General features: G+C 35.3%; 1 protein-coding gene across 1 annotated transcript in view; it reads left to right on the forward strand.

Annotated features, from left to right (window-relative positions):
* NSF (N-ethylmaleimide sensitive factor, vesicle fusing ATPase) overlaps nt 1-12,420 on the forward strand; it is a 132,586-nt gene that overhangs the window by 18,837 nt on the left and 101,329 nt on the right. Inside the window, exons 2-4 of the mRNA XM_032457184.1 lie at nt 4,212-4,297; nt 6,374-6,473; nt 8,812-8,851. Coding sequence (XP_032313075.1) covers nt 4,212-4,297; nt 6,374-6,473; nt 8,812-8,851 — 226 coding nt within the window. The remainder of the gene's footprint in view (nt 1-4,211; nt 4,298-6,373; nt 6,474-8,811; nt 8,852-12,420) is intronic.

Genomic DNA, 12,420 nt, shown 5'->3' on the forward strand with positions numbered 1-12,420 from the left:
TTACTTGTAATGAGGTCTTTCACTCAGGTGCTACATGCTTTGTTCTTCTGTTTATTTTGCACCCCTCCCCAATTCTTTGGTAAACAGTAAAGCACATACTTAAAGGATCCAATTTTTAAAGTGGGACTTTGGACGAAATTATGTTATTTAATTTTGAAAACTATGCAGGGTTGCCCAGGAGTCCTGATTACCACCCCCCCCCCCAATTTTTGTCATTGTTTTATTAAGGAAAAGCCAATTCTTTCCACACTTTGAAAGTTTTCACGTAAGTAATGGTATGCAATGGTATAATTACTTCCACAAAAGTTTCCATTAAAGATTTGTTGAAATTTTTCATTCTTTTGAGTAGCAATGAGTTAAAAAAAATTTTATATTTCAAGTTGTTAATGAAAACATTTTATAGCCTTCAGACAGGTAAACATTATAATAACTCAGATAACTAAACTTATGTAGAATTGCCTATCAGTTTTGTATTTTCATTTCATAATAGCTGTGTGGCCCTAGTGGCTGGACTTTTATCATTATTTCCTAGAGGTAAGGTCAATGTTAGAAAAATTGTGGAATTTTCCCTTGGTATTATTGTGGTAAATAAGCAGCTACTATTTATAGGGACTTTTATTTTGATGAGAAAATGAGATACCCTGCTTGGCTCACTGTGAAAACACAGATGCTTCTAGATTCCAGTAGGGAGGCCTTTTGCTCACAGCATCTGTTTCAGTTGGCCAGCCAGATGACTTCTGCAGATTTTTAACTCTTCTTTAAAGGCCACCACCTCTTTGACAAGTAAACAAATTTACAAATGAAAAGTTTAACTTAGTGTTTTGTAAATTTTTTCAATAACTTTGGTTACATCAATTCTGAACTTTGGCTACATCAATTCTGTATAATTTTGAACTATTAGATGATTTTAATTAAATTATATCGCTTCCTAAATAACCTTGAAATATCCTTTGTGTACATATTCTTTGACTTGTTTGTTCTGCAGGGGAGATAGATTTTTATTGATCCATAAGTTCATTTATTCAACAAATGTTTGATGAGCACTGACTGTGTGCTGGGCCCTATACCAGCCCTGGGAACTACAGACATGATCAAGATACTCTAGGTCCTTGAGAAACTTACGTCTTTTATGCAACATAAACATGTAAACAAACAACAAAACTAGACTTGAGTTCTTCCGTTCGACGTTTATCTTATCAGGAGGGGCAGGTGTCTAGGAACATGTTCTAGAAAATGCAATGTCTGAGCTGAAAAATTGTGGAATAAGTTGGCTAGACAAAGGGGCTCAGAGTTAGGGGAGAGATAAGAATATAAAAGAAAGAAGCTTATTGGTGAAAGAGACCCCAGGGTAAGTGGGAAACAAAGTTCTGTACATTTTGGTCAGGTGGCTGGTCAAACTATGACTGTGGACCAAAAAATGCTGTCTCATTCAGAAAGCTAGCTATAGCCTAGACCTTACCTGTATCATACTCTAAATTAGTGATTTCCAGACAGTTTATCATAAATCTCATAAGCAAACAATGTTTTGATGATGTATCCCCAATATATATATCTATTGATTTATAAGTGATACACTCGTAGTATACATACATAGTAAAACATACAAAAAGGGAAAGGATGAGCTAAAGATGAATGTAGGAAATTCTCAGTCTTAATTTTATTTATTAATAATACAGAAAGCAAAGTGATGCTTTACTATTTTTTAAAATCTTAGTTTAATATTTTGTGGTACAACTATTCAGAAGTATATTTCTATATTCTTTGATACTTGATTTTAATGGCCGTCAAAGCATAGATTAAAATGGGAGAATTTAGCTGTACTTTTGAAATCATAATTATTTTCCCCCAGATTTATCTACCATTTATGGAAATGTTTTATTTAAATGTGTGAAATGTAGCCAATAAATTTCTGTTATCTGTTAGTTTTTCTTACAGACTACACAGAATGTATTGTACTTTTATAGTACTAATAAACAGGTTAAAAAAAATCACTGAAAAATCATTTGGTGATTTTTTAAAAGGTTACAAAATTCTGTTTCAACCTTTTTAAATAGAGCATGCGGATATGAGAGTTTTTATTTTTTGTTTGTTTTTAGGTAATATGCATTGTTTTCAATTGCAGAACACTTAGCAATGGAAATGTTTCTACGTAACCATTTTTGAAATGCTCTATTAATTAGCACAAGTATTTTTTACTTTTTGTTTTGTTCTGGAAAAGCAGTTTCTAACATTTTTGAAACATTTTATCTTATAGGAGCAAAGTGAAATTTTTTTTTTAATATTGTATTGTTGTAGCATTTTTCCTTTTGGTAACCAGTGAATCTCTATATGGTTTAAAAAAAAAGATTTTGACACTGCTTCCTAGCCTTTTACGGAGTGTAGGAAAGATTCTGTATTGTACGGGTCTTGTTTAGATAAAGTTGACCTCGGTAACATCCTGAAGCACGCTGTGCACACCTTTGGCTCTGACTTAATATGCAGCAATAGTTCACCTGTGAATGAAGCACTGAGCAGCTTTCACATAACGTGCTGTCTTTATAACTTTATTCTGGAATTATTCTTTTTATTCCAGTCAAAACAACCATTCCATGAGTGGTTACAGTTTCCCCATAAAGCACGTTGTTTCATTTACAGTTGAGACTATATCCTTTTCACTACATCTTTCCTTTTGTAACTCACAAAATTGTAGTTCTTGGTGTGTTTTGCAAATACCCTAAGATGAAGGAAATCTCTGTATTTTGATCCAAATATGTGACAGACTTCCCACACCCTATAATATGCCCTGATATCTTCAGCTCTTAAGGGTTTTCTAAGAGATTTTGACTCTATAATTACCAATAAAAGAATACTAGTTTGTCACCATTTTGTCTTCCATGAATCATTTCAGCCCTTTTTACTGTGGTTCATAGCTTCTTGTCTTTTCTTTCAGGAAAGCAGTTTCAACACTTATGTAACTTTAATACAACTTTGTGAATTGCTAGATTGAATAGCATGTCACTTTAAACATAGGTGGAAAAATTATACAAGTTTATCTTTTGCTATGAATATTTAATTTTTAAAGGCCTGGCAGATTGAGGACTTTATTAGTGTCATTAGGTTGTATCTTGAGGCAGAATATAAACTTAGTGTAGGGTTCTTCAATAAAAAATAAAATAAATATGAATAGAAGTATTAATATTTTCTGCTTACATGCCAAAGGATTGTCTTGCAAACCCTTCAGACACACGTATCCCACTTTAGAGACCACTGCTCTGAACAACTGGGGTATCTATACTGATAAATTAGCCTTTTCGTTAAAACAAAAATAAAGCAAAGAGTCATTTATTTTCCTCTATAAATTCATATTTGGGAGACAAATTCAAGAAACATCAGCTTTGGCTTGAGATTTGAAGAAAGAGCACTTTAATCATAAACAGACTATGAGTGTCATATTTCACTAACTAGGAAATCCTAGAGGATGGGTGGAAGGATTATTGGTTAAACACATTATCTGAAGAGATGTTTTCCTAGTAGCTGTTGTTCAAAAAGATTGTTAATTGCTGTTTTATATTAAATGTGCCCTGTAATTATTTTTGTTGGGAGATATGTGGAGGATAGCTTTTCTTAGTCTGTAGGGAATATGGTTCATAGCCACTGGAGATCTCTTATGAAGAGATACTTTTTCATGATCTACTTTATCCAGTTCATTGCATTTTTATCAGTCAAAGTTCTTTTCTTTGCAAGAAATAAAAAACCAATTCAAATAAGCTTGAACAAAAAACAATTTATTGACTCATAACCAACTTTCAGAACTGGTCTCAAGGGCTTTAACTTTGTTGTCAGGTCTGAGTTTCAGTGTCTGTCTGTGTCTCTGTCACCTTTGCTTTCTCTGTGATAGTTTTACTCTTTTAGATCAGAAAGTCTTCCTTCATGTGGTGGTGACACAATGGAGAGTGCATTTCTTCTAGTGCCTGTCTATATAAAATGGATGGAATAGGACTCTGTGTGATTGCATGTGTGCTGTGGTTGGTGGGCCTCCAGAAGCACATGGAATGGAGAAGGAACAGTTTCCGACAGGCAGGGTTTGCTAATCACAGAGGAAGGGCCCTGGGAGTCAGAAACAGTAGGTAATTTACTACAGGTGATGGGGGAAGAGAGGACAGGAAGGCATAAAATAGTCTTGAAAAAATAAAAGATGACAGTTTTATTTTCCTAATCATTGATTCTTACAGAGTATGCAAGCTGCAAGATGTCCTACAGATGAATTATCTTTAACTAACTGTGCAGTTGTGAATGAAAAGGATTTCCAGTCTGGCCAGTGAGTATCTCGCTTTGTTTTCTTCTGACCTGCTAAGTGGTATTTAAGAAACTTCTAGAGAGTCCTTACTTTCTCTGGAAACATTTGAGGATAATTTTCTTTATTCCCCTTGCTGAATTGGAAAATGGAAGAGATGAGAAGGAGCTATATGTTTGATTTTATTGTGTCAAATTTTGATAAATATAATGTTTTCTAAATCATACATAGTTTTTTAAATATAGCTTTATTTTTCCATCGATTTTTCTTAGCAGAAGTAAACATACTGCTAAAATTGTATGAATCATGTATAGCGTAGTCATTAGGTTTTTGGCTCTGGAGTCAGATTGTCTCAGTTTGGATCCTGGTTCTGCCAGTTACAAACTGGGTGACTGTGGATAAGTTATTTACCCTGACTGTGCCTCAGTGTCCTGATCTGTAAAATGGGGATGATAATATCTTCCTCAGGGTAGTTGTGGATATTGAGTTACAAGTAAAGCACTTAGAACAGTGCCTACCGGGGGGAGGGTATAGCCCAAGAGGTAGAGTGCATGCTTAGCATGCATGAGATCCTGGGTTCAGTACCCCCCAGTACCTCCTCTAAAAATAAACAAACCTAATTACCTCCCCTCAACCAAAATAAAATAATTAAATAATACATAAATAAAATACTAGAAAACAAAAAACAAAAAAACAGTGCCTACCACATTAATAAGTCCTCAATAAGTATTAGCTATTTTGATCATCATTACTATGATAATCCAGAAAATATGAAAATTGGAATATACATAGCAATCGTAGAATCTTTACAAGCATTTTTCACTGTCACTTATTTTAACTGATTCACTTCACCCACTGCCAGAACTTCTAAATACCCTGCTATGAAGTTCCGTGCCGTCCATATGCTTCTGATGTTGGTAGAAGGAAGGGAGGAAGGGGCTGTACCAGAAGGCAGACTGGATAAAATAAGGAACAAGGAGGCAGGATTTTAACTGAGCCTTCTTCTGTTTTTAAAGCTATCTGAGAAATCACGTTTCACAGTTAGAATTGCTAATTATCTGTGGCTTCCAGCTTCAGAGTAAAGGTCTATACTGCATGATTGTATTAACATTGTTTCCAGTCCTAAAAATTCTATGATACTAAGTTGAACACAGAGCTTTCTACATGTAAACTGGAGTATAGATGATCACTGTGAGAATTTGTTTATGGAATTCTTTTACATGTCAGATGTTCATGGTATTCATGATGGGGTTACTTAAAATATAGCAGATACAAGAAACTTATGTTCTGCTGACAAAATGATATGTATAGAAACATTAACCTTCAATATTTTTAAAATTATAGCATTCTAAAAGATAATTTTTAAAAAGATAGTGCTGTTGTAACAGTTTGAAGCTTCTCTCTCATACATGGTCCTTGGTAGTTTCTTAGTGTAGGAGATTATCATGAAATAACTTTATTTCATCTGTTTATAGGTAATGTCCAAGCAGGATGAATTAGCACAAAAATGCTTTGAAATAGTAAATATTGATATCGGTATGAAAGCTGATGTATTCTGTGAAAATTTTTTATTTTTACCACCTTTTAAATTTTATAGGCTGTTGTTTCAAGCTGTTTTGGGAATCTGCAAAGAGATTTATTGAATAATCCTAAAAACTAACTTTTTTTGACTTCTATATCCTGGCTCTTCTCTCTTTGGTCCTCCTTCCTTTATTCTAGTTAGGATATGAAGTAATTCTCAGAAGAGGGGATTCATCTTACTTTTTACTTGCTAACAAGGATTCTAAATCACTGTCTTCAGTTTTACGTAAACTGGAAGTGTCATGAGTTCGATGTTGTGGATGGTATCTACTCCTTGAACTTAGTCCTGATTCTGCTTAATGTCTGTTTGGCCCAAGGTGGTCCTTATGCCTGGAAAACATTTTGAACTGGTGACACTTTTTGGAAATGAAATTTGTGGTCCTGTTTGTTCAGGACTCATAGAATGCCGTGTTTCCACCTGATACTCATCAAGCGACAGTTGTTGGAAATGAACACATTTGGAATTGATGTTCTTTATGTCCTTTGACATGGAATACTGGCTGTGTTTCTGTCTTCTAGGCATGTGGTTGTGAGGACCTCCCCCAACCACAGGTACACATTTACACTGAGGACCCACCCATCTGTGGTTCCAGGGAGCATCGCATTCAGCTTACCTCAGGTAACTCAGATGTGAATTTATTCTCTTCTGTTCTTGGAAGTCTTGGAAGAATCAATTCATTTAAAGCAGGCATCACCCTATAACTGTATAATGATTTATATTGAAGAAAGCCATCTAGGTGTTATCTAAAGATTTATTTTTAGTTGCCAGTTTTTACTCTGTCAGTCTTTTATTGCCTTGATTTTTGCCCCCAATTTAAAAAAATTCAGTGATATCAGTTAGCTATAGGATAAAGAGTCAAATTATTTTAATGTTAGCTTGCAGTGCAACAGAAAACATATAAAAACAGCATTTATTTGTAAAATTGACATCTAATAATAGTGACTTTAAAATGCAATGATGTTAAAGAAAATGATATAAGTAGCTGTTATCTCAGATTACAACCTGACTTGCTGGGCTTCCATAAGGAATGGAAGGATTTTGGTTACATTTATAACTGTTGCTGGATCCTGTGTAGGGGAAATTGCCTAGCACTGTCGCAGGCACGTAATACATAATGTAAGAGCATCACAAGTTCCAGTCTGTATCTTTTCCTCCCTTGTCGTCTTTCTCATCCTGCTGGTCCCCTGTCCTGAACAACGCAAATGCAGCCCCACCTCATTGTATTATGCTAATAAGCATTGACTTCTGTCCCCACCCCTGGAGGTTTAGGGAAAGAGATCAAACACTCATTAGGGAACAATTAAAATCTCTTGAATCCCTCAAAAATTATGGGAAATCTTCACTCACTATTCCTCTTTTCTCTGTTTAGATGCCCCTCTAATATCAGGACTACTTTTCACATTAGTTTCTATAGATCAAAGGTTTAGGATATTCTAGAATTTGCCAGCTTTTACAGAGCTATATTTGGGATCCTGGTGGTCAGAAATGGGGTTTCTGAATATTTCTCCTTGACTCTCTGCTTTAAAAAAAAGTTTTCCCTCAGCATTTACTGTAGACCAAGTGCTATTCTATGTACTTTTGCATGTGTTTTCTCATTTACTTCTCACAACAGCCCCAAACAATAGGTACAGTTATTATTGTCTTGAAGCTGTTTTTGGGATTGAAGTACAAAACCTAAATGTGACTGCTTTGCGACCCAAAGTCTGGGCTTGACCAGTGTGCTACTAAATTTCTGGTTGGCCAGAAATGGGATGGGGTATCACAGAAGAGAGAGGTGAAGGGCGGAGAGGAGGGAGAAGTGACCTGTGGTGACAAAGCTGGAAGGGAGAACACTTGTTGCATGTATTCAAAACGCAGCATCTTTTTAACCACCCACCACAAAATCCACGATGTTCAGATGAGCAGACAAACTTGATTTGCAGCCAAAAATTATTTTTCTTGCTGTTCTTTGGAGTGTTATCAGTAATTACTCATTTTGAATCTATACCAAGCCAGTCCTGAATTCCTGCCTAACAGTCTGTCCTGCCTCCGTACATTCTTGCTGTTGTCACCAGTCAAGACCTGGAGAGACGCTAAAATCTGGTTGCAAATGCCTGGCACTCCTTTGTCCAGTACACAAAGAGTAGTCATGACCATCTAACGATACGAATCCCTGCTTGGGTTTCAGTGTGGATTATCTGAGGAGTTTATTTTAGTTTTCATGAATTGAACATCTTTCTTTTTGTGATACTGTATCAAACAATATAACTGACCACAGTATATTTGGAACTCTGAAATATTATCTCATACTACAGAGGCCTTCAGGAGCTTTATATTATGCAAAGGAGCATCCTACTCAGCGATGCCAGCTTTGCTGTAAAAAGGCAAGCTTTATATATTTTGGGATAGATGTTCAGATATAAATAAACTATAGCATATGTTTCCTAGGGCTGCTGTAACAAAGTACCACAAGCTGGGTGGCTTAAAACAACAGAAATTTATTCTATCACAGTTCTGGAGGCTGGAAGTCTGAAATCAAGGTCTCTGAAGGCCCTAGGGAAACATCTGTTCCATACTTAGCTTCTGGTGTTGCCGACAGTCCTTGATGCTCCTTGACTGGTAGATGCATCACTTCAGTCTCTGCCTTCATTGTCACATGACTTTCTCCCCGTGTGTCTCTTTCCTTATAAGGAGGCCAGTCCTGTTGGCTTAGGGCCTACCCTAATACGATAGGACCTCATCGTAACTTGATATCACCTGCAAAGACCGTTTCCAAATATGGTCCCATTCACAGGTGCCAGGGCTAGGACTTCAACGTGTCTTTTTGTGGGACACAGTTCAACGCTTAACAGCACAGCATGTTTTGGTCTTGGAATGTGTTCCTGAAATTAAGAGAAATTCCTCTTTTTATCATTTCTCTAATTTTGATAGATTTGGTGTTAAGTGTCTTTTTCTCTCTCTCTCTTTTATTTTACAGCGAAAATGGGCTGGACTTTCTATTGGGCAAGAAATAGAAGGTAGGTATATTTTTTTAGCTACCTGAGGTAGATTTTCCTTATAATTTTCTCATAGCTGTGGAGATCTGTATAATTTTCTGTTACTGGTTGTCAGGTCGTTAAACATTCGTCCCATTCATAATACTGGTTAGATCTATGGGAATGGAAAGTAACTAGTTATGGTAGCTACCTCTTTATCTGCTTGCTATTCTGCCTAGAAATTGCAGCCTACTGGGGAAAGGAATATCCACAGCTCCCAGAAAATGTACATGGTAAATATGTGCACAAATATTACCATTAGGAGCTGTATGTAGAAGTGCTAAGGTAGAACAGGAGTGGATGAATTGATTGGAGACTGGAAAATTAGCCAGAGAAATCTTTCCAGGCACTGGAGTTTTGAGAATGATTATGAAGTAGGCGGAAGGCATTACATGATAGAGACAAGAAGGAAAGGCTCTTAAGAGAAGTCTTGTGTTAAAGTCAACTGTTACTAGTGTCTTTCTATTTTTCCTTGTATCTCCTGTGGTTTCTGCTTTACATAGTAGTTTTCTGTGTTATTTGGTATTCATGATCACTATATTTTTATTATTAATTATGGCTTTTAGCATTATAAAGCATCCTTTATCTTATTTAATATGTTTTGAATTATGCTTTGATATTAGGACCACAATCCCTGCTTTCTTACTGTTTTTAATTTGTTTACTATATCTTTGCCCATACCTTTACTTTTAGCCTTTTAAAACCACTGTGTTTTAGTTGTATCTGTCATATGCAACAGAGTTGGGTTTTGCTTTATGAGCTAATTTGAAAATCTTTCTTTTAATAGATTAATTAAGCCCATTCAGTTATTGAATTCACAGTTATACTGCTATATTTGATCTCAATTCCATCATTTTATGTTTTAATTGTATTTCTCTATGTGGTGTATCTTCCTTGCTATTTTTAAAATTTTAAGCATGCAGGAGGTCCTGGGTTCAATCCCCAGTATCTGTACTAAAATAAATAAATAAACCTAATTAACCCCTGACCCCAAAATTTTTTTTAATTAAAAAAGTTGGGGGAGGGGCGAGGGTATAGCTTAGTGGTAGAGCGCGTGCCTAATATACCTGAGGTTCTGGGTTCAGTCCCCAGTACCTCCATTAAAAAAATGAATAAACTAGTTACCTCCTCCCCAGAAAGGTGGGTGAAAAAAGTAAAAAATAAATAAAGATTAAAAAAATAAAATAGTTGGACAAAACTTTATACTGGTATTTAGGAATGATTGCATTTTCATTTTAGTGTTTACATCTGCGTTTATACCTCTCCTAGTGCCCTTAGTACTCCTTTTTTTTTCTTATTTAACCTTTTAAAAAATACGTCCTGTCAGTTTTAAAGGATATTCTTTGACTCTCATCTATTACCTATACAACAGCTAATCATCATATTCTGCCTTCCCCTTTCTCCTCCCATTTTGTTATTGCTTTCTTTTTTTCCTTTCAAGCTTTAAATCTTTTTTTAGTGGAAGAAGCAATTTTTTTTTGAATTGAGTAATAATTGACATGTAACATTATATTAGTTTCAGGTGTACAACATAATTATTTGATATACAAATATTAAATACATTGTGAAATGATCACCACAGTAAGTCTAGTTAACATCTGTCACCAAAGATAGTTACAAAAAGTGTTTTTTTCTTGTGATGAGAACCTGTGAGATCTCTCTTAGCAACCTTCAATTATGCAGTACAGTATTACTAACTATAGTCACCATGCTGTACATGTTAGTTGCTTTCTTTGTGTGTTGTCAGAGCATGATATTTACATGCAGTTCTTCCACATATGACCCCACACTTGTTTTAGTCTCCACTCTACAATTAAGTCTCTCAAATGATCATGATCAGTCCTTTTGCCAGTTTCTACTTGTTTGGGTATAACCTGTCTTCTAGTAGATTCCTCCAGGAAGTGTAGATGTTTACAGTGTTTCCTAAGTTCTTGTATATTCAAACTATCTTTCTGTATCTTTGATATTTCAAGGACAGCTTGGCTGGATATAAAATTCTTGGCTTGTTTTCTCTCCTTGAATTTCTTGAAAATGCTGTATCACAATAGCCTTGCTTTGTATGAAACTCTTGAAGTTTGATGCCAGTCTAATTTTCTTACCTTTATAAGTAACTTGATTTTTCTGGCTGGGAGCCCTGAGGATTTTTCTGTCTTTAAAGCCTAATATCCTTATTAGGATATTTCTTGGAATTACTCATTCTGGGTCAACACCCAGGTATACGATGGTTTGTTTCAATATGTAGATTTAAGTTTTCTCTCTTTCTAGAAATTTTTCTTGGACTATGGTCTTTGAATGTTAGTTCTGGTCCACTTGTTTTGATTTTCTTCTCAGGCACTCCAGTTATATGTATTTCAGACCTTCTCTGCCTGTCTTCCATTTTAATTACTTTCTCTCTGTTCTTTTAAAATTCTTTATCTCATTTTTATTTTATTGATAGTTTCCCTGTCTTTTTTCACTGCCTCTTATTAAATATTAATTTAAATTTTTTTAATTAAAATTTTTAATTAAAAATATTAATTCGAATGTATTCTCCCATGGGCACTTTGTAATTTATTGCTCACTCCTGAATAGTTTGTCTTTTCCTTCAGTTTTTTTTCCTGCATTCAATAAACTGTCATTGCATTTACTTTATTTGTCTATTTCTGTTACTAGTTTTTAATATTCTGATTTCAGATGTTTTGTTGTGTGTCTAAATTCTTGTTTGAGGATTCTTAATTTAGTTTAAAGTGTTATATATATTTTCTATTTCATAGTTGATCTTTTGGGGGAAGACACTTCAGCTGAAATGCTGCAATATCTTGTTACTTGTTATGTTTTCCTTATAGTAACTTGGTGGAGTTATTGTTTTCTATTTCTCATGATTTTGTAGACAGAATCATTAGTCCAAGAGCATTCCTTTCTGTCAGTATAGAGAAGTGCAGTTTCTTTAGTAAGTAATAATGATGAGCTGGAGGGAGAGGTAGAGAAGTTGGTTGACATGGCTCATTTCTCTTTTGTTTCTGCAAGATCTTTAGTTTTCCTCTCTTACTACCTTCTTTCCTTCACTAACTACCGCATCTCTAAGGACACCTTCCCTTCTCTATTTGTCTGATTCTTTCCAGTGATTCTCTGATGCTGCCACTTCCAGTCCTACTTACTTTCAGGTCCTTTCCCTGTACCTGGAGTCATGGATTACCACGTCCCAAACCTATGAGTAATACTTTGGCTTTTGGTGTTGTACTTCCACTTTGAGGGGTGATTTTGTCTGTGTCCTGCTCTCCTTTCTTTCTTTTTCCCACAATGGGAGCTGTCTAATTTAGTTACATATTTCTCTTCAAGTATTTGAGTTTCATGTATTCTCTGTCTTGTAGTAATGCTGGAGATGTGGACTAGAAGTGGCATTATTTGTTCTCCTTGTTCCCATGGGCAATGTTCAGATCCTCTAGATCCAGTGCTTTTGAAGATAGTCAAAGATACAATAACTTTGATCTGGTTGAAAGAAGACACATTCTTAAAGCAGTTGCCTGGAACACACTGCTAGTGTGTCTGCAGTGGAGGTGCCTGAGAAGAGA

Source organism: Camelus ferus, chromosome 16 (assembly GCF_009834535.1).
Source record: "Camelus ferus isolate YT-003-E chromosome 16, BCGSAC_Cfer_1.0, whole genome shotgun sequence".
Classification (NCBI taxonomy): Eukaryota; Metazoa; Chordata; class Mammalia; order Artiodactyla; family Camelidae; genus Camelus; species Camelus ferus.